Genomic DNA, 26952 nt, shown 5'->3' with positions numbered 1-26952 from the left:
CCCAGTGAGACTGGCTGTTACTGATTCCTTGTTCCCATCATCACCCACCTGGGTAGAATGTCCTCCGCCAGCACTCAGCACAGATGCCACCTCCTGCTCAGACCCCCTGGGCAGAGGGTACCATTTCCTCCTTTGTGCCTTGGTGTACCTTTACCTTATGTGGCACCAACATGTTTGCATGTTTGCCTTCCCCCTTAGTTACCGAGCATCTGAACAACAAACACAGCTTTTCCTCACCTTCCTGGGCACCTGACAAATAGCAGACTTGGAAATTGTTTCTTGGTTGTAAGGCGTTGACTCAAACTGAACTGAACTGAAATATGGGAGGGGAAGGACTTTGCAAAGAGAAAGCTAAGAAATTCACCTCGCTTGTGTAAAGATACACAACTGTATCTTTACAGTTGACAGGTTTAAATCTTGATATAGACTAATAGTATTATAGGTCTCGCTTCAAAATAAAGTTCTAAATGTGCTATGCCTAGGCAATTGAGACCCTAAATTTTTATTTTTCTAACATATTATGGGAAACAAACATCTAAGTGTTGGGATCCATGATAGATATTTTACATATTTTATTTTGCTCAATCTTCAAACAGTCCCATGGGGTAGATAATGTAATTTTCATTTCACAGAGGAAACTGAACTGCCAGGGCGCGGAATAGCTTGCCTGAGCTCAGCTATTAAACAGGCACAGCCAGGCCGTTCTGGTTCGAAGCCCCATGCTCTCTCCTCTGCATGCTGCACTGTCCTTTCCTCTGAAACTTTTGAATCCTTCATATGTCTTATATAATCTCATTTACAAAAATTCATGAAAGTTGATTAAGAAATTGAGTGCTTGTGTCAGACCAGAAGAACTAAACTCGATGCAGGTTGCTAGGGAGTCTTCATTCAGCACCTTCTTACAGGTGTTGTTTTCTTTATGCACCATCAGCTGGGCTGGGGTTTTCATATGGGCTCACCTACACTGCTATGATGCTGTTTTGCGTTTCCCACTGGAGTCCCCAAGAAACTTGATGCACTGGCTGCAAAGCTAGTCCCCTTTGGGTGTAGCCACAGGTCTTCTTACAGCTCCTGCCTCTTCTTTCAGGACAGCCTTGATGCCATGCTTCACTGGCTCCTGCAGAAGCACCACCAGGAAGAAGTTCTCCGGGCTGGGCTGTGCACGGAAGGTGCCCTGCTGCTCCTTGAAATGCTAAAAGGCACCATGAGCCAGGTGAGACCCACTCCCCATATGCAGCCCAACGAGGTTCTCATGGGAAGGCCAGTTTGGAAGGGTCACCTTGACTTTTCCTAGCAGCTTCCCAGTAATACTGGCAACTAGCAAGATGAAATAGAAGAGGCAGGGAAGGTTCCTAGAGATGACTCAGGTGCACAACTGGAAATCCAGCCTAATGGTCCCCAAGAAGCACATAAAGCTCCCTGGGAACATCTATTGTCCATTTAAACATTTGCGTAAACATTGGGCTTTCTGTGAGATTTACTGCCTTCAGTCAAAGGGAACATGACTAAGGAGGAAGAGGGTCCTGTCTGCTCAAGGAGTGCACCTGCACCAAGGCAGGCAGGCCTCGCCCATGACTGACCTGTGAGGGAAAGACCTGGCAGAGAAGGCAGGTGGCAACCAGCTACAGGCACAGCATGGGCAGGCTTCCACAGCGGGGAGCCTTTGACTTGGGCATTTGAGATCTGCTACAGGTGGATAGAGAGGTTGTCTCAGATGTGGAGCGAAGGCCATGTGGCCTGTGAGCAGGAGTGATTAATTAATGGTGAGTTGGGTGGAGAGGCTAGAAACTTCCAACCTCATTCTGTAGCACCAAGGGCCATTGAAGGCTTATTGTATAAGGGGAAACTTACTGCTTTTCTGAAATGATACGTGATTATCTTTAACATTTAAACAAAAGAGAAAAGCAGAAAATCAGAAAATAAAAATCATCTGACATACACCCTCCTAGAAATGACCACTTTGAACTTTCGTGGAATATCCTTCTGGACACCTCTCCTAGAGCATGCCATATCTTTATAGAGGATGTGACCACAAGACTACGTAAACTCCATTTGCCTTTTGTTCTCAACATTTATGGACATCTTTCCATGTCAAGAAAGTGGTTTAAAATACGGGAATCATCTATATTTGTAATAGTAATTTATGCTGTTTTTTGGAGTGTTTGTTGTTATAAAATGGTTGTAATGAACTTTCTTAAATAATTTTTTCTTTTTAGCTTAATGACCTCCTTAGCACAAATTCTGAGATGTGGGATAGCAGGTCAAAGCACACCTTCTGTGTTTTTTTCAGATGCACTTCTTAGAAAGATTGCACTAGCCGTTACACACACACCTACCACCATCACACCCCACCCTCACAGCCTCAGCAACACGCCAAACTGCGATGGTTTCGTAGTTAAGTTCTTCTGCATTTCTTACTAAGGAGGTTGAAACCACTTTTCATATGCTCATTAATTATCCCTATTTATTTTGTTCAATCTGTATTTATTTTACTGTAAACTACTTGTTTATATCTTTTGCCAATTTTTCTGTGTGTATGTTTAATTATGTAGAGAAAGCACAGATCCCACTTTTTCCCTTTTTTGAAATAGAAAATTTTTTCATTTTTATTAATTTTTTAGCATATAATTAGATGATCATATGCCTTTTTTGTTTTAACCAGTTACCTATGATGAATTACACCAATAGATTTCTTTGCATTCTTGCAAAGACCTCATTTAGTCACTCTGTTCTTATTCTGTTTGTTAATATTTTATTTATGATTTAGTATGCATGTATATATATAATATTGGCTTGCATGTTTTTTTTGTTATAATTTTGTCAGGTTTTGATATCAGTATTATGCTAGTTTTATATTTTAAAAAGATTGCTATCCTTTCTTTATACTCAAGAAGATATTAAATCCATGATTCTTATATTATTTAAATTGTTCCTATGAAACTGACTGGTCCTAAGTTTGTTTCATGATTATTGACTTGTTTAGACTTTTAACTATCTTTTTGACTCTGTTCAGTTAATTGATATCTTAAAATTATTTCCCATTTATTTAATTTGCACAAATATTCTCTTTTAGTTCATTTCATTCTCAGTGTATATTTCCCCTCTCAGTCTCAGTTTGTATGTCCATGTTCTCTCATTACCTGCCTCTCCTTACGGAGCTGAAGGCTTGCGAGTTTATTTAAAGGACAACTTCCTTGGATACATTTATCAGTCTCCTGATATTTTTTTCCTGTCAATTTATAAGATTTTGATTTTGGCATCTTCATTTTTTGTTGCTTTCTAGAATTTCTGTGATTGCAGTTTTAGAGTTCTCTTTGATTCATATTTTTAAAATCCATGTGGTTTAGCTTCTTGTTTTCTATTTTTTTTTTTATCTATTTCTAGTTTGTTTGGCTCTGGTCAGGTTATATGATATGCACATTTTTCATCTTTGATAAATTTATTCATGGTTCCATTGTAGGACTAATGTGCAGTTAATTTGGGGGTGCCTAAGACGACATATATTTTCTGTTTGTAGCATAAGGAACATGTTACCTATATAACCAACTAATGTTTTAATGTTATTAAAAATAAAGGAAATAAAAATAATAACATAAAAGCATTTAAAACAAAGAAAATAATATAATAAGTGAAGTAAAAATATAAGACCAAATCTTTATATCATAATAGCAAACATAAAAATATTAAATTCCTGTGTTAAAGCTATGACTTTTAGATTGAGTAAAAAATAAGACCCCGCCTTCTGGGATCTAATATATATGTATACATAACAAGAACAAAGTCACTCAATGATTTATTTGGTACAATGGACATATCTATCTTGAAAGCATCACTTACCAAATACAGGAGACAAGAATCAAAATATAAAAGGCAAAAGCTGAAAGAATATAAGGGAAAAAGGCTAGAAACTTAATTGTAGTGAATAGTTCTAATGTATCTTTCTCAGACGGTTCAGATTTTATTATTTTATTATATTTTTTGCTTGAAACCTTACTTTGGTATTATGCCCTTGCCCAGTAGTAACCATAGATTAGTTTTCCTGTTTCAGAACTTCATATAAATTGAATCATACAGTATGTATTGTTTTTGCATCTGACCTCTCTCACTCATCATTACATTTTGTGGGATTCACCCATGTTGTTGTGCATATTAGTAATTCTTTTTTTTATTGTTGAGTGATATTTTATTTTGATAATTACTATTTATCTATTCTGATTCATTTCAGCTTAGAAATACTATAAATAAAGCTGCTATATACATATTTTTTAGTGGACACATATATTCCTTTCTAGGGACTACCCAAAAGTTAAGTTTTGGATCACAAGCTATATACAGGACTTGCTTTAGTTGGTAATGCCAAATAGCTCTCCAGAGTAGAAGTACCGATTTATACTCTCCCAACTCTTATTCTGGAAGGGTTCCAGCTATTCCACATCCTTGGCAATGTTTTGCACTGTAAGTTCTTTGACATACCTTTGGAACAGATAGCGCTGTGTCCATTGTGGAAATGTGGAAACAAGCTATGGAGGTTAACTCACTCAAGGAAGGTCACAGAGCAGGGGCACAGTAGAGGCATGTGTGTCTGGCCTCATTGCATTCCTGGTCTTGGCCAGGCCTAAGAGCCTACAGGGGCATCTCTGTTGCTTGGTACATCAACTCCAAAGTGCTCTTTCAAAAGCTCAGGTTCTCTCTATCAGACCTCATCTCTCTGCTTCTTCTGTGTTTACTCTGTGGAAGTCACTGTGAAAATAAGCCCAAATTGCTAAAATGTCTCATTTGATCCTCATGACAACCTTCTGAAACAGGTCACATTATGATCCTTGTTTTATAGAGTTGAGTCCAAGGCCTAGGGGAAGTAAAAACCTGGTCTTAAGCTGCACCATTAGCAGGTGGCAGAGGCAGGATTCAGTCCAGGCGGACTAACTCCAGAGAAAGCCCTCTGAACTCTCCTGTCTTTCATCCCCTCCTGCAAATCTAACATTGTGCCTCAAGAACCTGGTAGAGAGCTCAGATGCAGGTGACTTCAGAAACAGCTTCTCTCTGCCTGACTGCTCCAGCCCATACCAAACCCTCGTGGGATCCCAGAAATGTGATTCTGATGGTCCCAGGTATATTGCCTTTCTTTCTACACTTAGATTCGAGTTTCCAAGTGTGAGACACAGTGCAGGCACTCAACGGCTACTTGGTGAAAAGGACATCCTAACTCAAGCACCCCGGCCAGCACTCGCAGGCTGGTGGAAAAACGCTGGTGTCGTGGATGGGAGGGGCTGGGCTGGGAACTGGCCTCACAGAGGAAGGGCCTGATGTGTGCCTGTAGCATGTGTGGTCCATGTGCAGTGTGGCCGTGCAAAGAATGACCCTCAGGTTAAGGCTGGCCAATTTTCAAGTTCCAGGGTATCCACTCAGGACAGCGGGGCTTCAGGCAGCAGTGGATACACTAGGGCTAGGGTCAGTGTCTGGACAGGGTGGGGGCAAAGCTGGCCAAGGAATTTGGGCTCCAGGGAGCACTAGTGTGTAGCCAGGACTCAGGGCAGAGGCTCAGCCATGTGGCCGAGACTAGATGGGAGAGAGGTTATGGTATTTGACAAACTGGTGCCCAGGCTCCCCCAGTGCCAGCCCAGCACAACAGGATCTATCCCAGAGCCCTGGCTGGCAGGGAAGAGGCTCCTTAAGCCCCACTAGCCTCAGACAAGGTGTGCCCAGGTATTGGCCTGGACAGAATCTGCAGGTGAAAACATGAGTGCTGGGCTACAGAAGGCTGGATTTACCTCTGAGGACAAGTTCCTGAACACAGGGTGCTGTGTCTAATCACAGAGAGAGAGATCCATGTGGGGAAGACAGCCAGACTTTAGAGCTAGGTTTCCTGGGCTCAGGCCCTGGCACTGACTCTGACCCACTGGGTGACCTTTGGCAAGACGCCGAGCCTCTCTGGGCCCCTGATTACCCATGTGTAAAATAGGGGTAAACACAGAGCCTGCCTTCGAGGGCTCTGGTGAGGTGGGAAAGGGAACGCGTGGGAAGCCCTCAGAGTGATGTCCGTGCATGTGAACCCTTCCCCCAGTGATGGCCAGGACCCGGTGCTGAGCCGGTCTTCTGTGTCTTGCAATCACGTGTCTTGATGAAAGTCCCAGAAAGGAGTCTTCCCTAGGCCTCGTTCCTCTGCCTTCATCAGCCCCAGCCCTGAGCCCCGCGCACGCCTCTCACGAACCGAACCCTGCCTCAGCCCCCCACAGGCGCTGAAGACGGCGCCGGCGAGCAGACGTTCCCGGCCAGCGTGCTGCAGTTCCTCGGCCTCGTGCACCGCACCTACCCCCAGGACCCGGTGTGGCGAGCCCCGGAGTTCCTCCAGACCTTGGCCACAGCCGCCTTCCCCCTGGGAACCCAAAAGGTAGGCCATGCCGCGGCCCTGGAGAGCAGGTGTGAGCTTCATCACCCCTCAGAGGACGAGGGAAAGATCCCCCCCACTCTTCCTAATTAAACACATTCTAAGGCAACTGGATCAGAACTTTGAATAAACAACTTGGGTAATTTTCCTTTCTTGACTGAGGTGCAGGTCCAGGTCATTTTCTGCTCTGAGATTCAGTTGTTGTTTTGAGCTGTTAAGAACCTCAGTAGTGAGATATTTGATACCAGATCGAGTCCAATTCTGTGTGGATTTCCCATGCACTGGCGGTGGGGAACCCTGCACCCCATTCCAGGAAGCCTGCTGCCTGTGCACCCGACAGGGAGGCCAGTCCTGGCCGAGCATCCATTCGGCCTTTGGTTCTCAGGACCGTGTCCTGTTCGCAGGTCCTTCAGGTCATGACTCGAGTTTCCTCCCAGGTAGTGTGGTTTGCTCAGAGGCCCAGCTCAGAGCCAGAGGAGCCAAGGGCAGGGAGGGGAGAAGGACTGACTCAGGGCTTGAGCACAAGGCCTTGGGTGTCGTGTGCTAGGAGTTAGAGAAGGGCTATGGGAAGATGTGTGAGCTTGAGGCCCAGAGGCGGGCCGCGCAGGTTAAGGGTTGGTGAGTCAAGTAGGCTGAGAGCATCTGGGAGCTGAGAGGAGGAGCAGGTGAGAAGGGTGCAGAAGGTCAGGTGTAGGAGGAGGATGGGTAGAAATACATGCATCCACCTCCACTTAGGTGGATCAGGGAGCAGAGACCCAAAGAGGGAGTGTGAGCTAGCCATGTCTGCATGCAAACTGATGACTGCAGCTAAAGGAGCGTATTGGGAAGGCAGAGCACGGCCTTAGGGGGTTCACAGTCCATGCAAGCACAGTGCTGGGGCGGTTGCTCCATAGCCATTTGCCAGCTGACAAAATGAATGCCCAGCACACTGTTGCAGAAGTGTGTTGGTGAGGACAGCTCCCACCCCCTGAACCTGGTACTTTACGTGACTCAACAGCCACCTGACAAAGGCGGTGTCAGGGGCAGGAAACTGAGATGCAGAAAGACAAAAGGTGCTTACCAGTTCCTTCCGGGCCTCGTGGGGGTCACAAAACCCATCTTCCAGCACAGCTGAGAGAATGAAACACGCTGCACTTCACCTGGTTGTCAAGTGACAGAGCCAGGACTTAAGCCTCATGCTCTCGGCCCAAAGCCATGTCCCTTCCATTACGGCCAGTTTAAAATAAAATTAAATGGCCAAATAAAATGTAAGAGTAATTAGTTTTAATAAAAAGACTACATGTTAAGACTAGACTATTAGCCAAAGGACAAAATGGTTTTAAGATGGTTTGAGGGATTCATAGTAACTGAAGTGACGTACTAGAAAAGTGAGAGCACAAAAGTCAGTCGAGAGCAAGGGAAGGCCCTGCTGGCTGCAGGAGGCGGGGCGAGGCCGCATGCAGAGGCCCAGGCAGCCAGGCCAGGCAGGGAGGATGGGCGAGCGTAGGCCTTCCCCTCCACCCCACTAAGTGGGTGCTCTGTAGGGGGCCAGTGGCCTGACATTCCCAACTCAGACGCCCCCTCAGCCCCATGCCCAAGGGCAAGGCTCGCCATCTGCTGGGTCGGGGTCCAGCCGAGTGCCCAGGTGCACACTCTGACCCTGGGCCCTTCCTCCCCATGGTCAGCACTTCCTGCTTGGGGGAGGGCCTGGCCCAAAGTCACTTCCGCAGCTGACCATGGGTGAGCAAGCCAGGCCCCATCTTGGGGCTCCTGGCTCCAGTTCCTAGGCACTCCTCCCCACCTGTCCTTGCCTGTTCCAGCTCTAAGTTGGCTCCTCGAGGCCTTTGTTGCCCAGAAACGTGACAGGCCCTCTTCACACAGGAGGCTGGTGGCCAAAGGCTTCGATTTGATGTGAATTTATATGGCATCTTTCCAATCAAGGCCGCACAAAGCTAATTAATGCAGTCACCACCTCCCCAGGTGCCATTAAATTCGTTTTATGGTTTAATTAAGAGTAGCTGCATTAGTTTTATGAATGAGCAGAGGGAGGTGCTAGCAGATGAAGGCGCAGGGGAAGTTTACGGGCGGGGAGTCAGCAGTCCCCAGCCGCGTGTCCTTGGCTGCGTCACTCGGCCTCCCAGCTTCCCCGCGTCCTCCTGGATGTATCTGGGGAGATGAGCCCTGTCCCCTTTCTCTCCCAGCGCTGTGAATATAAACTGGGAAAGTGAATGCCAAGGCACCTCAGGGATTGAGGAAAGGACTCTGGAGTCTTGCTTCTCCATCTTTCTCACCCGAGGGGCCCACCTGTGCATATCAGCAGAGCCTAGGCAGGGAGTCGCGGTGGGGTCTCCACCAGGAGGTGGGCGTGCGCGCTCTCTGGCCATATGCCAGGTGCCAGGCAGTGCCACGTCCATTATTGTCTCCTTTCATTCTCACAACTGCACTGCGAGATAGTTTGTATTGTCGCTATTTGCTGACGGGGCTGTGGCTGGAGGAGTGAGGCAGCTTTCCCCAGCACACCCTGCGCTTTGTCGCTGAGTGCCGCAGCCTCTCGGACGCTGGGGCTTGGCTTTGCTGCACGACGCCGGCCTCACCCGGTTCTCAGACCACAGCAGGTCACCTTACAAGCAACTGGACCCTGGGCAAGTGGCCTCCCTCCTTGAAGCCTGTTTCCTCACACGTCAGTGTGTGATGAGAATCCTGCCCACGCACACGGCAGGCGCAGGCGTGAGACGGCTGGAGACAGGGCAGGCTGCTCATGTTGGGGTTCTCTTGTCTTTGAGGGGGCGGTGGCTGAGTCTGCCTGGAACGCCAGCAGTCCTGGGGCTGTGGCTGAAGGTGACAACTCTGTGAAGGGTCTCCAGGCTCCTGCCAAGTCACATCTCGCCCGGAGGCAGCTGAAAGAGTTCGTGCAGCTTCTCCTGAGGGGGCTCCTTCTCGGGGCTCCCAGCCCCAAGCAGTGGCTGGCCCTGGAGGTGCTCCTGGAGGTGGGTTGGAAGGGTGTTTGAGCCATGCGCTGTGGAGCCTGGAAGAGGACAGGCACCCTCAGGGAAGGGTGTCCCCAGGGAGAGGGAGGACTGGGGACTGCAGTGGTCAGAGGGTAGAGGGAGTCTCCGAACCGCAGGACCTGGCAGGGTGACGGGTGGTAGAGTGAGGGCAGGGGCCCCAGAAGCAAAGCCTGAGGAGGGGCGGTTTGTGGAAGTGATTTATTGGTGGGGTGCTCTTTGGACAAGGATGGAGGGAAGCAGAGGGGGTGTGGGAGAAGTTGGCCCAGAGGTGGTCTCAGCTAGAGCCCGGTCCCCAGGGAGTGCAGGTGTGCTATCTGCCTCCCAGAGTTGGCCCCACCTCGAGGCACCTGCCAGGTGGCCATGGGCTGTGGCCTCCCCCTTTGCCTCCTCACCTGGGGAAGTGGGTGTCATGTCCTGGGTGAGGCAGCTCGGTCGTCAGAATACAGTGCCCCCAAGGAGAGGCAGTTGCGGGCTGTCAGCAGTCCGCACTCAAGGCAGCTGTGGTATCAGTGCACTGCCAGGCAAAGGCAGTGGTGGGTGCTGAGTGGACATCATGGCCGTGTGGCTGCTGTCTCAGTCCCAGGCTGTGCTTCCAGGCTTCTCCAGACAATGCCACCAGTCAACAGAAGCGAGACTTTCAGTCTGAGGTCCTGCTTTCCTCCATGGAAACATTCCACATGATGGACGGGGGCAATGCCCTGATACTCACAGGTGAGTGGGGTGGCCTGGTCCTCCCTGGTGTGACATGAGGCCACTGACCACTGAGCAGGAAAGCAGTATGCACCCCAGCAGGTGACCACAGCCATGGAACACCACTCTCCTCCTGGTGTTCCACGCATCCTCAACAGTAGCTTGCTGACCCTGCTCTGGAGCCCAGTGAAGGGGTGTTGGCCGCTTTCCGTGACACCACTGCCATTGCTGGACCATGCGGAGAGAGAAGATTCTTTTGTCCTCTGAGCTAAAATCGGTTCTCCTGTAGCTTCCGTAGAAATGAGACCTCTTCCCATAAGGGAAGTCAAGATACTGGGATTTCACATCCCTTGCTCAGCGTTCCACCTGAGTACAGAAGAGGCGCGCAGCCCATGTTTCTTGTACAAATGAACCTTGGTGAAGACGCTGCCATTGCCCTTCAGAATTTCAGATTGAGGCTTCATTCAAATAACTTATTTCCAAGGCACTTATACCTTCTTGGCAAGATTTAAAAAAAAAGTCCTGGCCGGGCGCGGTGGCTCACGCCTGTAATCCTAGCACTCTGGGAGGCCGAGGCGGGCGGATCGCTCAAGGTCAGGAGTTCGAAACCAGCCTGAGCGAGACCCCGTCTCTACCAAAAATAGAAAGAAATTAATTGACCAACTAAAAATATATATATACAAAAAATTAGCCGGGCATGGTGGCGCATGCCTGTAGTCCCAGCTACTCGGGAGGCTGAGGCAGTAGGATCGCTGAGCCCAGGAGATTGAGGTTACTGTGAGCCAGGCTGACGCCACGGCACTCACTCTAGCCTGGGCAACAAAGTGAGACTCTGTCTCAAAAAAAAAAAAAAAAAAGTCCTTTTTGGTGTCTTCTGAGCCACAGGACTCCTTAGGGACATGACTCATCTTCTGATCCTCCTTGCCCACAACTCGAAACCCTGCCTTCTGGGCCTTTCCCATGGAATGTGTGAAATGTGGGGTGTGGCAGAGTGGGGAAGGGTGTGGGCGTGGCTCTGTCACTGGACAGCAGTGTGACTCAGGTCTGGGCAGGTGCCAGGACCTGTGCATGAGGACAACAGTGGTGGCTAACTCATGGGTTGTTCTGGGGCTTGGCTGACAGCATCACACACACATCTGGGCCTGGTGCTTGCAGTGTTGTGAGCACAGTTGGACCGTCAGTGTTCCAGCTTTGTCCCCAGCCAAGCATAGCAGCAGGACCCAGGTCTCCATCACACCTACTCATTGGCCTCAGGTACTACATTCCACCCCATCCTTGTTCTGAAAGCCACTGGAAGAAATGCTTCCCCTTGGTGCTTTCTCACCACTTGGTTTATGTCACTGACCAGATTATTCAAGATGCATTTACTTGGAATAACTCTGTGTGCGCTGGGCACCTCCCAAATACAAGACTCCATCTTTGGACCAATGGGGTGCATGGAGGTGACTAAGACATGGTTGGTCACCATGAGGGGGTTGGAGATGTTGGTGAAGTCCATTTAGACTCTCAACCCAGCCTGTCTCCTCCCAACCCCCAGGCAGTAAAGAGCCTCAGACAAACGCAGAAGCTGCCACTGCTGCTTTGCTCGCAAACGTCTCCTACTTCGCCCAGAAGCTGGTGGAGAAGCTGAGCAGTGGGACGTTCTCGGCAGACCCCAGACATATCCTTCTCTTCATCCTGGAGCACATCATGGTGGTAAGCGCCTGCTGACTGACCGGGCACCTGGGCGTTGCTCCTGGCCGCTGTCCAGCTGGAGGCGGGCCTGCCGCCACTCCCGGGAATAGAGTCTGAGTGGGGGGGAGAAGGCCCTCTACTCCCAGGGAACACCTGGTGGTCACTGAGTGCCCTGCATGGCCCTTGCCTCAGGCCACCTGAGATCCATCTCAGCCACTGGGGGCCTCTGCTCCCTGCACATGCACCCGAGCACTGTAAACCCTTGCACACCCCTTCATTCCCATTTTATTGTCATTATTGGTTTGACCTTAATTATTTCTCATCAAGAAAGAAAGGACTAGCAACATCTCTGCTCTGAAACGCCTATTTCATTTCCTTCTATGGCACCCGCCTCCATCTGTCATATTTGCACCTTCCTGAAATTGAGGCAGGAATCTAATATTTTTACCTGGCCTTGTTATTTGTGCCTGTGCTCACTCTCTCTCCTGTTAAATAGATCTGTATACATGCCCACGTGTCCAAATGCATGCCTATAGATCCACTCTAAAATGCTGGCGTATGTGTGTGTGTACATGTATGTGCTCACAGAGAATTATTCAATCTCAAGATTCCAGCATTGAGAAGGGCCTTTTTTAGATCCCTGGCCCTGTGACATGCTGGAGACCTTTCCTGACAAGCCTCCATGAACCTTTGCCTGAACCCTCCTGTGATGAGGGCTTCGCTATGGTACAAGTTGTCCCACTCATGGGGATGTCTGTGGTTCTAGAAAGTACTTTCTCTTACCAAGCTGCAATCTACCTCCAGCAACTCTTATCAGCAGCCTTGGGCATGCCCTCTGCAACGGAACTCAAGAGAACCATCCTCCCTCCTCTTCATACCTTGCAGAAAGCGAAATTGGCTCCCCTAGCACTTTCCATCTGCAGAGTCACCCACAGACCCAAGCCTGGATCTTGGCACAGTTCCTAGGGCGACCGTCAGTTTGTCTGATGCACAGGTCCAGCAAACCTGGGGAAAAATGTGTTCAGAGGCTTCTTCAGGAATAACTCCAAAAAGGTTAAAATCAGATTCTTGGGAAGCTGTGTTGAGAATGAAAAGAAGCTACAGAGCTTCCCATGGCCAAACCAAATACTCAGAGCTCATACCCCAAAGGGGGAGCCCGCAGGGCTGGTACCTTCAAGGGTGCTGGGCCCAAGGGCAGACAACTCTCTAAATGTCCATCATAAATTCTTTGCCTAGGACATGTCCAGAAGAGTTTTTCCTACATTTACTTCTAGAATGTTTATTCGATACATTAAGTCTTTAATTCTTCTTGAGTTAATTTTTTTTTTACTTTTTTTTTTTTATTTTGGCATATTATAGGGGTACAGATTTTAAGGTTTCAATAAATGCCCATTTCCCTCCTCCCCCCACAAGTCTGAGTCTCCATCATGACCATCCCCCAGATGGTGCACATCTCACTCATTATGTATGTATATACCCGCCCCCTCCCCCCTCCCACCTGCCCAATATCCTATTACTGTAGTACCTATGTGTCCACTTAGGTGCTACTCAGTTAATACCAGTTTGCTGGAGAATATATCTGGTGCTTGTTTTTCCATTCTTGGGATACTTCACTTAGTAGTATGGGTTCCAGCTCTAACCAGGAAAATATAAGATGTGCTATGTCACCATTGTTGCTTAGAGCTGAATAGTACTCCATGATATACATATACCACATTTTATTAATCCATTCTTGGATTGATGGGCACTTGGGCTGTTTCCACAGCCTTGCAATTATGAATTGTGCTGCTATGAACATTCGAGTGCAGGTGTCTTTTTTGTAGAGTGTCATTGGATCTTTTGGGTAGATGCCCAGCAATGGGATTGCTGGATCAAATGGTAGAATCACTTTTATCGCTTAAGGTATCTCCATATTGCTTTCCACAGAGGTTGAACTAGTTTGCAGTCCCACCAGCAGTGTAGGAGTGTTCCTCTCTCTCCGCAACCACGCCAGCATTTATTGTTTGGAGACTTTTTGATAAAGGCCATTCTCACTGGAGTTAAGTGATATCTCATTGTGGTTTTGATTTGCATTTCCCTGATGATTAGAGATGTTGAGCATTTTTTCATATGTTTGTTGGCCATTCTTCTGTCTTCTTTAGAAAAGTTTCTGTTCAAGTCCTTTGCCCACTTTTTAATGGGGTTATTTGATTTTTTCTTCCTGATTTTTGTGAGTTCTAAGTATATTCTAGTTATCAGTCCCTTATCGGATGCATAGGATGCAAAAATTTTCTCCCATTCTGTAGGTTGTCTGTTTACTTTCATGACTATTTCTTTGGCTGTGCAGAAGCTTTGTAGTTTGATCATGTCCCATTTATTTATTTTTGTTGCTGCTGTGATTGCCTTTGGGGACTTCTTCATAAACTCTTTGCCTAGGCTGATGTCTAGGAGAGTGTTTCCAACTTTTTCCTCTAGAATTCTAATAGTTTCATACCTTAGGTTTAAGTCTGTTATCCAGCGTGAGTTGATTTTTGTGAGAGGTGAAAGGTGTGGGTCCTGTTTTAGCCTTCTACAGGTGGCTATCCAGTTTTCCCAGCACCATTTATTGAAGAGGGATTCTTTTCCCCAGCGTATGTTTTTGTCTGCTTTGTCAAATATTAGATGGCTATATGAGGATGGTTTTATATCAGGATTCTTACATCTGTTCCACTGGTCCATATTCCTATTTTTGTGCCAATACCATATTGATTTAATTACTACAGCTTTGTAGTATAGTTTGATATCTGGCATATTAATGCCTCCCATTTTGTTTTTGTTGCCTAGAATTGCTTTTGATATTCAGGGTCTTCTTTGGTTCCATACGAAGGGTAAAATTATTTTTTCTATATCTGTGAAGAATGCTTATGGGATTTTAATAGGTATTGCATTGAATCTGTAGATCAGTTTGGGTACTATATACATTTTGATGATGTTGAGTCTGCCAATCCACGAGCATGGTATGGATTTCCATCTGTTTACATCCTCTGGTATTTCCTTCCTCAGTGTTTCATAGTTCTCCCTGTAGAGGTCTTTTACGTCCTTGGTTAAGTATATTCCTAAGTACTTTAATTTCTTTGTTGCTATTGTGAAGGGAATTGAGTCTTTGACTTAGTTCTCAATTAGATTGTTGTTGGCGTATATGAATGCCTCTGATTTCTGTGTATTGATTTTGCATCCTGAGACTTTACTAAATTCATTGATCAGTTCCAGGAGTTTCTTGGTTGAATCTCTGGGGTTTTCTAGATATAATATCATATCATCAGCAAACAGTGAAAGTTTGATCTCTTCTGTCCCTATTTGGATACCTTTAATTCCATTTTCCTGTCTGATTGCTGTAGCCAAGACTTCCAGCACTATGTTGAACAGAAGTGGAGATAGGGGGCAGCCTTGTCTGGTTCCAGTTCTAAGTGGGAATGATTTCAATTTTTCCCCATTCAGTATGATGTTGGCTATGGGTCTGTCATATATGGCTTGTATCATTTTTAGGTATGTCCCTTCTATGCCTATTTTCTTAAGTGTTCGTATCATGAAAGGGTGTTGAATTTTGTCAAAAGCTTTTTCTGCATCTATTGAAAGAATCATGTGGTCTTTGTTTTTGCTTTTGTTTATGTGGTGAATTACATTTATAGATTTATGTATGTTGAACCATCCCTGCATCCCTGGGATGAAGCCCACTTGGTCGTGATGGATTATTTTTTTGATAAGCGTCTGGATTCGGTTAGCTAAGATTTTGTTGAAAATTTTTGCATCTATATTCATTAGGGATATTGGTCTGTAGTTTTCTTTTTTTGTTGCATCCTTTCCTGGTTTTGGTATCAGAGTAATATTCGCTTCATAAAAGGTGTCCAGGAGGTTTCCGTTCTTCTCGATGTTGTGGAATAGTTTCTGCAAGATAGGTACTAGCTCTTCTTTGTAAGTGTGGTAAAATTCGGGTGTGAAGCCATCTGGACCAAGACTTTTCTTTTTAGGGAGATTTTTAATTGCTGTTTCTATTTCAACTGTTGAGATTGGTCTGTTCAGGGAATCTATTTCTTCCTGGTTGAGCCTAGGGAGGCTGTGTGTTTCTAGAAATTTGTCCATTTCCTCCACATTTTCCAGTTTGTGTGCATAAAGATTTTTGTAGTATTCATAAATTATATCTTGTATCTCTTTGGGATCAGTTATTATATCTCCTATTTTATTCGTGATGGAGCTTATTAGAGATTTCTCTTTTCTGCTTTTCGTTAGCTTAGCCAATGGTGTGTCAATTTTGTTTATTTTGTCAAAGAACCAACATTTTGTTTTATTAATCTCCTGAATAGCTTCCCTGTTTTCAATTTCGTTTAGTTCTGATTTGATCTTGTTGATTTCACTTCTTCTGCTGGGTTTGGGGTTGGTCTGCTCTTCTTTTTCCAGCTCTTTGAGTCGTTTCGTTAGATTGTCTATTTGTGATCTTCTTGTCTTTTGGTTATAGGCATTTATGGAGATAAACATTCCTCTCAGAACTGCATTAGCTGTGTCCCAGAGGAGTTGATAACTTATCTCTCCATTGTCATTTTCTTCATAGAATTTTTTTATTTCCTTCTTGATTTCTTCATTTATGAAGTAATCATTTAGTAGGAGGTTGTTTAATTTCCACGTTTTTGTGTAGAAATGTGAGTTTCTGATAGGGTTGATTTCTAGTTTTATTCCACTGTGATCTGAGAAGGTACATGGTATGATTTCTATTTTTTTAAATTTCTTGAGATTTACTTTGTGTCCTAGGATATGGTCAATCTTAGAGAATGTCCCATGAGCTGATGAGAAGAACATATATTCAGTGGATTTGGGGTAGAATGTCCTGTAGATGTCAGTCAGACCCAATTGTTCCAGGGTTTTGTTTAAGTCCATTATTTCTTTATTAATTTTCTGTTTGGAGGATCTGTCTTATGCCGTCAGTGGGGTGTTGAAATCTCCGGTGATTATGGAGTTGCTATTAATCCATTTGCTTAGCTCCAGTAAGGTTTGCTTTATGAAACTGGGTGCACCTAAATTGGGTGCATATATATTTAAAATTGTTATCTCTTCTTGTTGAAGTGTGCCCCTCACCATTATATAATGACCCTCTTTGTCTTTCACTACTTTTGTTGGTTTAAAAACTAAATCGTCTGAAATTAGAACTGCCACTTCAGCCTTCTTTTGGCTTCCACTTGCCTGGAATACTGATCTCTACCCTTTTACTTTTAGTCTATATGCATCCTTGCAGGTTAGATGTATTTCCTGAAGACAGCATATACTTGGCCTGTATTTTCTTATCCATTCAGCCAGCCTACGTCTCTTGAGTGGAGAGTTTCAGCCATTCACGTTTATTGAGAGAACTGATAGGTAAGGTAGATTACTGTTCATTCTGTTGGGTTGGAATTATTGCTTTGATTTCTCTCTTGAGCCATTGTATTATCTGGCCTTTAATCTTTGGGTTTTGGTTGTTTTTATATTTGTGAGTTTTTATTATGGTGCTCCGTGCATAACACTGTTTTGAGAACTTCTTGTAGGGCTGGTCTTGTCTTGGTGAATTCTCTGAGACTTTGCTTGTCTGAGAATGTCTTTATTTCTCCTTCATAGATGAAGCTTAGTTTTTCAGGGAATAAGATTCTCGGCTGGGCATTGTTTTGTTTCAGAAGAGTGAGAATGTGGCCCCAGTCTCTCCTTGCTTGTAATGCCTCATTAGAGAAATCTGGTGTTATTTGAATTGGTTTTCCCCTGTATGTCACTTGCTTCTTTCGTCTTACAGCTCTTAGAAGGGCGTCTTTAGTTCATATTTTGGTCAGTCTGATGACTGCATGTCGTGACGTCTTCCTGTTTGCATTGAATCTCCCAGGGGTCCTCTGAGCTTCTTGAACTTGTATATCGAGATTTTGAGCAAGGCCTGGGAAATTTTCCTCTATTATATCTTCAAATAGCTTGTCCAACCCTTGAGTGTTGTCTTCTTCCCCTTCTGGTAACCCTGTGACCCTCACATTAGGTTTCTTCACATAATCCCACAGCTCTTTTAGGCTTTTCTCTTTTCTCTTGCTTCTTTGCTCTATCTCTGAGACTGATTTATTTAATTGGGAGGTGTTATCTTCAATCTCTGAGATTCTTTCTTCTGTTTGATCTACCCTGTTCTTAAGACTTTCTACAGTATTTTGTAATTCCCTGAGTTGATTCTTCATCTCCAGGACTTTGGTTAAAGTTTTCTTCACTGTGTCGATCTCTTTAGTGAACCTTTGTTCCATATCTTGGAGGCTTTTTGTGGTTTCTTTGTGTTGGTTATTGAGTTGTTGTTGCAGCTCGGTGAGTGTTCTTATGATCCACATATGAAATTCCTCTTCTGTCATTTTGGTTGCCTGATTTGGGTTGGTGTCCATTTCTAGGGGGCTGGTGCTCCTCTTTGAGGGTGTGTTTTCTGTTTGGTTCTTCATATTTCCTGAGTTCCTTCACTGATTTCTTCCCATGCCGATCAGTTGTTGTTTCTCTCCTTTAGGCTTTTGTTTGGGTATTCACACGCCTTGTTTAGTTTCTAAGCCATTAGGTGGTGTCTGTGGGTGAGATTCGACCACTCCCTGTATATTGAGTCAGTGGGTGCCGTGAAAAGGCTGTGCAGGATGCCGTCCCTGTCAGTAGGTGGCGCTTGCTTGGAGAAACAGGCTATGGTGTTGATTTTGTGTCCTGTTATCAGCTCTTGTTCTGGTCAGAGCTGGGTTGGGTAAGCCTGGCCTCAGGCACCACCAATGTCGTTAGCAGGGGTCAAAGTTCTGTTCTCTGCTTCCAGGGAAAGCTGTCTGGGCGGGGCTGGAATGGTCCTGCTGAGCCAGAAAGTCTGCCTGTGGGGGTGGGGCTGTCTGAGACCCACAGTCTGGAGCAGGCCTCGCTTCTTTCCACCCTCCCCAACTCCGCAGCTACTCCTGGGCCTCTGCCAGCAGGCCAGACCACACGCCACCAGGCCTTCCCGGACTGTGATGCTGGCGGGGAGGTTCCCTGCGCAGGAATGCCACCTGGGCTGGGCATACGGCCTCCTTTTGGGAGGAGGGTTGCCCTCTAGGATGCTGATCTGCCCCTGAAGGCACACATGCCTCAGTAGGCTGGTCACATATATCTCTCCTGTGCCCTGGGTAATGCTAGACCTCGGTGCACGGGATCTGGTCTGCAGGTCCGACCTCTGGGTCCCAGAGTTCAAACTGTATCCCCACCAGGGAGAGGATTTCCGGTCCCAATTCACCCACAGGGAGCCCAAGCTGGGTCTATGTCTCTCAGCCTCTGAGTCGGCACCGTTCTCCTGGGAACACCGTGCCAGCAGCACCTGGGAGGGCTGGCGGGTAGGGAGCTCACAGTCTGAGTTCCCCTTAGTTAGCTGTATGGCCCCAAAAGGGAAGGTCCCGTTCCCTGGAGGTGCCTCCGGGTGGTGGCTGTATTGTCTCTCTGGGCAGCCGCGGGTGGGGTCGTAGGAAGGGAGGAGGAGGCAATATGGTGCCTGCCACGAGGCTCGGGTCTGTGCACAGGGAGGTGCCGGGAGGGAGTTGGGAGCCTGGTGCCACGTCTGCTACAGGCTCTCTGATGGCTGGCGGCAGCCGTCTCTGGGCTGGTGTCCGCAGGTCTCTCCACCCGCTAGGGAGCCCACCAGCAGTCCCAAATGCAGGGGAGGCGAAATGGCAGATCCACCTACCCTTGCCGTTGGTCTCCAGGCTGCTCTGGTGGTCTCAGCTTCCAGTTCTCCTCCACAGCCTCCTCCCGTGGAGTCTCCCGGGGTCTCTGGTACCCCTCCTTCCGGCCCTCGTCTGCTGTATGCTCGTCTTCTTGCTTCTTTTTTCTAATTTCTGCTAGAATCTGTCTTTTCTGCAGAGACACTCTGTCTGGCGGTGTTTCTCGTCCACCATCTTGATCCTGAATCTTGAGTTAATTGTTATATATGGTGAGAGCTAGGGATCCAGTTTCATTCTTCTACATGTGGCTCTCCCGCTCTCCCACAGAATTCATTGAATAGGGCATCCTTTCCTCGTGCCTGTTGTTGTCTGCTTTGTTGAAGGTCAGTTGGCTGTAGATATTTGCCTTTGTTTCTGGGTTCTCTGTTCTGCATGTCTGTATTCTCTGTTCTGTCGATGTGTCTACCTTTATACCAGTACAATGCTATTTCGGTTACCATAGCCTCGTAGCGTAATTTGAAGTTGGGTAATGTGATGCCTACAGCTTTGTTCTCTTTGCTTAGTATTGTTTTGGCTATTTGGGTTCTTTTGTGGTCTCATATGATTTTTAGGATTGTTGTTTCTAATTGTATGAAAAATGATGTTGGTATTTTTAATACAAATCGCATTGAATCTATATATTGCTTTAGGCAGTATAGTCATTTTTACAATATTGATTGTTCCAATCCATGAGCATGGAATGTTTTTCCACTTGTTTGTGTCATCCATGATTTCTTTCATCAGTGTTTTATAGTTGTCCTTATAGAACTCTTTCACCTCTTTGGCTAAATATATCCTAGAATACCTGGAATATTGTGAAAACTCTATATATGGTAACTGTTAATAATGACACATATCTATTTTTAAAGTTAGATACTACTAATAGCATGTTCTCATACACTTAATGTCTACCATGTTACCAGGACTCTGGTATTTTGAGACTCTCTGGTTGCTAAGTCTATTTGTCATAATATAAACTTTTAACTTTTTTTTTTAACACAAGTTTTCACCCCAATCCTGAATAGCCTTTTTTGATCATTCACTTAAATAGAAGCTCAAAGTTAAAGGAAACTAGTCCTATTTGAATTTTATATCATGTCACTCTTTGATTTTATTTATTTATTTATTTTGGTAAAGTGGGTCAGTATCTAAAATTGCAAAGTGCTCACAAGTATGTGTGTGTGTGTGTTATTTCTATGACACAGGTCATCGAGACTGCCTCTTCTCAAAGGGACACTGTCCTCAGCGCTTTGTACAGCAGCTTAAATAAAGTCATTCTTTACTGCCTCTCCAAGCCCCAGCAGTCCCTCTCAGAGTGCCTCGGCCTTCTCAGCACCCTGCACTTTCTACAGGAGCACTGGGACCTTATCTTTGCCACCTACAATTCCAACGTCAGCTTCCTCCTGTGTCTGATGCATTGCCTTTTGCTGCTCAGCGCAAGAAGGTGAGAGCCGCCCACGTACTCTCTTGCCTGCTGCTGGTGGTCAATGCAGAAAAGAGAGACTTAGAGGGATGCTTGATTGAGGTCATATAAATGATATAATCCTTTTATTTATTTGATCATCCAAACTATGTGTAGTGTTTTAATAGATAATATATTAAGTCATCCCCATACGTGCCCATGTTGCCAAGGAGATGGAATCATCATGAAATAATAATTTACCCTATATCTACAATTCTAAGCTTATAAGATATCTCATTGATTTAATTTTTAAAGCAGAAAATTCCAACATTAAATGTACACATTGATTTTATGAAATGGCCAGATTTCAGAAACATTAACATTTGATAAATGCAGTCTTAGAATGGAAAAATATAATTTCATTGTGCAAACCAGGAATAATTTTTCTCTTAAAAAATAAATTTATACATAATATAAATTATATCTATTAAATAATAAGATATCCATAAGCACATTTGCCTATGAAACACTAATAAAAAGATATTAATTTAAGCCTATTTAAATCCTTTTCTTGATGTCTCAAGTTTGAAAATATATTTCTCCACATAATTTCATTCCTGTCTTTCTCTGCATGGCAGCATGTACAGCATGCGTTGCCAGCATCGTCCTGCCTGTGCGCACTGCCTCTTATTACTAGAGCCATGTGAGTGTTGAGGAAGAGAAGATGACGGGATATTGCACTCAGCTGTTGTCCTTTTATTGGATCATATTCATCCCAGTGAAAATTATAAATTTGATCACTTGAAAAAAAACCCCAAATCCTGTAGAGTTGCCTATGGAACATCACATAACACTGCCATTGCTTAAACCTCTGGGGAGTGGAGAGTCACCCTCCTAGCCTAGAGGAGCCACTTGTTTTTCATTTGTCTGTGATAAATGAGTCCGTTTTCAGTATGTGGCTAAATTTGGGGAGTTTTTTGTTTTGTTTTCTTTTTTTCCCCTGTGTTTTAAGAATTAGACCATAGCCATCCTGAAAGCGTAAGTAAGGGAAGCAGAATGGTGACTGGTTTTGTGCTCGGAATGGCTCCGTCCTCATACCCTTGTTTAGCAAGATTGCCTCTAACATCCACAGGTGACTGTATTCTAAAATTTCAAAGATGTACATTCTCATAAGTTGATATTTTCCCTTGTTTATCGTTTCCAGTTCAAACCACAAACATTTACTGAGTGTCTATTCTGTGTGTCATAATGGGCACATGGAATTAACATCATTAGGACACCAGAGCACACCATTCATAGGAAACCTAATGTATAGACCACTGTGCCCCCACTTAGAACTGCGACATCATGTGTGGAACCCCTGGAAAAATTAAACTGCAGGGCTCATGTCCAAAAATTGCCAAAAATTTCAAGATAGGTAACAGCAGAGCCCCAAACGAGGGTCCCTGTTGATTGTATAGATAGCACACCCATAAAGCAGCTCTGGCCCCATTCAAGGTAGGATGAAATTGGTGCCAAAGAAATGCAGAGTTGAGTGTTTGGGGAAAGCACCGAAAGAAATGGCCACTTTGCTGGTGAGGAACCAGGAGAGGCCCCGGGGGCCCAGGGCCCGGCTCATGCTGAGAGCACTGATGGGATTTCACAAGACGAGACTTCCCCTGAAGAGAAGGTGTTTTCCCTACTATCCAGAATGTCCCTGTTAATATCTGCTGTGGGAGTTGTTAAATAGTGTTTACTTTAACTTGATAAGTTTTTCCATATTGATATGCATTGAGTTTTGAGTAAAATTATTTGTGATAAAGAACAATGGAATGGTCCCAAAGAAACTGGAGTTGATAGTTAAAAAAATCTCTTGCCCACCAGTTATCCAGAAGGATTTGGATTGGAGCCCAAGCCTAGAATGTCTCCTTATCATCAAGTCTTCCTTTCCCCAAATGAAGAAGTCAAAGAAAAACGAGGGGAAGACTTTCCAAGTTTGAGTGATGGTACATTTTATTTGTTTATTTTTTGGGGGTGGTGCTGGTACGTGGACAATGGTACCTGCTGGGCTTATGGTCTTCAGTTTATCCTTCCCAAGGTAAGAAAGCAAATATTGTCAAGGAAATTTAAAGGCCAGAAGAGGGGATGGAAAATTCCAGAGTAATGTGGTAGTTAGTGTAGCAAGGTAGCCTGGTAGAAAATCACCCTGGAATGGTCTTTGTATATAATAAATGGAATGGAAAGGAATGAATGGATGGATGGATGGATGGATGGATGGATGGATGGATGGAAAGAAAGCTCTGTGGGACTTGGTTAGACTAGGAGCTTAATCCATGGCATTTCACTAGAAGTTAAAACTAACATGCTATCTCACCTAGTTCAAGCCATTACCTAGTTGCCTTTCAGCTTTGTTCTCCAGTAAATGGGAAGGATGTAAATAAACGCATTACTCTCTATAAGACTTTTGACTTAATGGAGTTTATTCTTAGATTCACTAATCTCAAATCAAGTTAAAGGGGTTAGCAATATAGCAGCCAGTCCTCTGTGTTTGGGAGATTACACTCTCTTCTGATCTAGAAAGCACAAGTTTCAGTACACCCTTGTCTGCCACTTCAATTTGCAGACTGCCACTCACCTTGTGATATCTTGTGCTATAAGATTATAGGCATAAGGGTCTCTGTGTTCTGGTTACATAGGTGCCCAAAGCCAGTGCTCAAAAATCTTCTGACTTTAACATTTATTGTATTGATAAATGTATTGATTACGGCATGAAGATATATACTTCGGGAGTTGGCTGGTAGAGCTAGACTGGGTACTGTCCATCGCCCTAGGGTGAGAAGAATAGTCTCCCGAGGATGGGCCAGAGGAGAAAGTTAGTGGCCCAGGATCAGAGGACATGTAGGCCTTGTTCAGGGAATTACAGATGTCAGGCACAGCAGACAGAGGTGGCTTGGTAGCTCTACCCGTGTCTGAGCACTTACAGGGCACTGAGATGAGTGGATGATGGGGAGCATGATCCAGGGCTAGGAGAGAGGGCTGGCTTGAGTCCTGCGCTCCAGGGCACATACTTGAGTCTGGCATCCATTCCCCTGAGAAGCCAACATGTAAGGGAATGTTAGAAGGAGCCCACACAGGGTATTTCTCTGGCATGCAGCAGAATCGAGGTGTCGGGAAAAGAGGCTCTCTGAGCCCATCCATCATGTCTCCCAGCCTAGACACGTGAGGCAGGCAGGACTTGGTGACAGGCAGTTAGAGGTGGGGGAGGCCAGCTCACATGGATGTTGGTGACCTTATTTCAGTCCTGTGGCTCTACATACTGACTGGTCCTGGCTAGAGCTTGCAAAGCTGGGTGATGTTCCAGACTGAAGGATATGGGTGAAACCACTCACGGTGCACCATTTCCTAGCCTTCTCTTGGAGGTTCGCTGCAGTCGGCCTGACTGTACCATGTGCTCTCTCTGCTAGTCCAACACAACATCCAGACAGCGGTGCACACTCTGTGGCAGAAGCTCGTGGTGCAGAGGCGGCAGGCACTAGAAGACACCTTCAAGATCGATCTCTCTGTGAAACCTGGAGAGAGTGAAGTGAAGATTGAAGAGGTCACCCCGCTCTGGGAGGAGACGATGCTCAAGGCCTGGCAGCATTACTTAGGTCTCTGTCCACTTGGCTCCAGGGAATGGGAACTGCCAGGCCTCATAATGCCAGACTCCGCCCAGGTCCACCTGCAGCCCAGAGCCTTTTCCACACAGACCCTTTGTCTCCTTCCTTTGGTGGATGGGATTTACATCACTGAAACCTCACGTACCTTTCCTCACAAAGAATGAATGTGTTGCATTCATCTTGAGAGAAAGGAAGTCCAGAGGTGCCAACCAAGCAGGAAGATTGTAGTAATCTCTTAGAGAAAGGGGCCACTGTGTGGAGGCTGTGGCCTGGCTCAGGAGCCTGGGGTTCTAGGTCTTGCCCTACATCCACCTACTAGTTTGGAAACTTTGCACCAAGTCAGGTGATGACCTTGAGCCTCAGGTTCCTCATGTCCCGTCACTTTATGAAGTGAAGTCTGTATCCCCAAAATATTAATGTGCCTTGCATTCTGTCAGTGACTCAACACTTTAACCCTCATATTAGTCCATGCAGCTGCAAGAATGCAGTTTTAATTTTTTTTAGGACTTTACTGCTCTCAAATTATGGCTCAAATATTTGTCATTCAGCATCACAAAATTCACAATGATTCAAGAGCTACTTATTTTCACATATATTGTCACAGTGGCACAGAACCTTTACCTAATTGGCTTTCCAGATTAGTCCTGGAAAAGACGTATATGCATAGCTGTTTTCATCCATTTGTGCTGCTATAACAAAACCCCACAGATTGGGCAATTCATAAATAACAAATATTTATTTGTTCACAGTTCTGGAGGTGGGGAAGCCCAGGATCAAGATACCAACAAATCTGGTGTCTAATGAGGGCTCTGCCTGCTTCCAAGATAGTGCCTGCTGCTGCCTCTGCTGGGGGCAGGAAATGCTGTGTCCTCACATAGTGGAGGGGACGGAAGGGCAGAGAGGCCAGGGCCGGTTCCCTCCAGCCCTTTCTAGGCACTAATCCACTCAGGAGGGAGAACCCTGGAGGCTTAATCTCTTCCCAGAAGGCCCCACCTCTTAATACCACCAGTTGAAATAAGTTTCAACATGAAGTTTGGAAGGGACACACATTCAAACCATGGCAATACCCATATACGTACACGTACAATTTGAAGTCAAAATGTCAGATGCCATTTCAGACAAAAGTGCAATAAAATAGGACCAACACACTCGTGCACATAGAGTGGAATAAAATGGTAAGATGGACCTTAAAGTTTATAAATTGCTCTCTTTTTGCCAATAACTGTATATTGAACACTTGCTACATTCCAGACCCTATAAATACATAGTCTTATCTAATCTTCGTGACACCCAGTGAGTTTAGATGCTGTCTTTCCCATTCGACGAGATGAGAGTCCTGGGGCTCAGCAACTTCGGCTAACTTGCACACCAGCAAGCTGTGGAGCTAGAGGTTTATTCCGTGCCTGGTGACCTGAAAGCCCATGGGGTTTATTAGCCAAGGGATGGTCAGAAGACAGCAGCATGAGCTTGTAACCTGGGCCATTTCCCTTACTGGAAGCAGCCACAGTAGGCTCCTGCCCCTGGCTGGTCCTTCGAAAGCCAAGTCAGCTGTAGAAATAGTGTGTGCTTTTATTTCACCTCTGACATTCTTTGCTTCCCTGTCCCCAGCATCTGAGAAGAAGTCACTGGCCAGTCGCTCGAATGTCACCCACCATAGCAAAGTCACTTCGTGGAGTGGAAGCCTGTCCTCAGCCATGAGGCTGATGCCTGGGCGGCAGGTCAAGGACCCTGAGTGCAAGACAGAGGTGAGCTCAGACACCTTTTCCTTAGAGAAGCACCAGGCATTTGCTTCAAAGCCCATGAGCTGTGTCTCCCCTCTGCTGTCTGTCACTGGATGGGATCTAATTCCATGTTCTTTGGAGCATGTCAGGGTATGTATCTGGCTTCCCAGCTGGGGCTATGGCTATGGGAGCCAGGGCCTGGGCTGGCTCCTGTTCCTCTTCTTCCCTGGGGTCGGATGTGTTTAGCAGGCACTAGCCCACTGCTCAGCATGGCTAGGTGTGTGCGTCCAGCAAAAGGGGGCAGAAACATTGGCTCCATTTCCGGGTCACACAGTGGTGGGCCCTCTTGACCTTGCGGGGCAGAGCCATTGGGGTTTTCTAGTCTATTTCTTGAAAGCTGCATAACAAATCCTTCTAAAACTCAGAGGCACTGACAATGATTTTGTGATCATGGGCGCCAGTGTGAGGAACCTGGAGCACAGTGGAGGGGGCATCTCCGCTCCCCAGGGTCTGGGCCTCGGCTCTGATCTCGGGAAGGCTCTGTTAGTTACACATCCAGTGGTTGCTGCTGGCGCCAGTCTGAGGCCTTACCTGAGGCTATAGGCTGGAGCACTTGCACGTGACTTCCTCATGGGACAGCTTCTTTACAGCATGGTGGCAGGGTTTCCAGGGCTAATGGAAAGAGACAGAGAGTGAGCACCGGACAGAAGCCGGGTTGTCTTTTCCGGCCTAGCTTCGGAAGCTGTGTGTCATTCTCACCT

General features: G+C 45.9%; 1 protein-coding gene across 4 annotated transcripts in view; it reads left to right on the top strand.

Annotated features, from left to right (window-relative positions):
* LOC105860094 (WD repeat- and FYVE domain-containing protein 4) overlaps positions 1-26952 on the top strand; it is a 305642-nt gene that overhangs the window by 140344 nt on the left and 138346 nt on the right. For all 4 annotated transcript variants that reach the window (XM_076010311.1, XM_012744548.3, XM_012744549.2 and 1 more), the window contains exons 31-39: positions 1088-1213; positions 6224-6388; positions 9148-9351; positions 9969-10083; positions 11600-11757; positions 20636-20874; positions 22696-22817; positions 24276-24461; positions 26079-26215. In XM_076010311.1, coding sequence (XP_075866426.1) covers positions 1088-1213; positions 6224-6388; positions 9148-9351; positions 9969-10083; positions 11600-11757; positions 20636-20874; positions 22696-22817; positions 24276-24461; positions 26079-26215 — 1452 coding nt within the window. The remainder of the gene's footprint in view (positions 1-1087; positions 1214-6223; positions 6389-9147; positions 9352-9968; positions 10084-11599; positions 11758-20635; positions 20875-22695; positions 22818-24275; positions 24462-26078; positions 26216-26952) is intronic.

This window comes from Microcebus murinus, chromosome 14 (genome assembly GCF_040939455.1).
Source record: "Microcebus murinus isolate Inina chromosome 14, M.murinus_Inina_mat1.0, whole genome shotgun sequence".
In the NCBI taxonomy this organism is placed as follows: domain Eukaryota; kingdom Metazoa; phylum Chordata; class Mammalia; order Primates; family Cheirogaleidae; genus Microcebus; species Microcebus murinus.
This window is presented reverse-complemented; position numbering and strand designations above follow the sequence as displayed.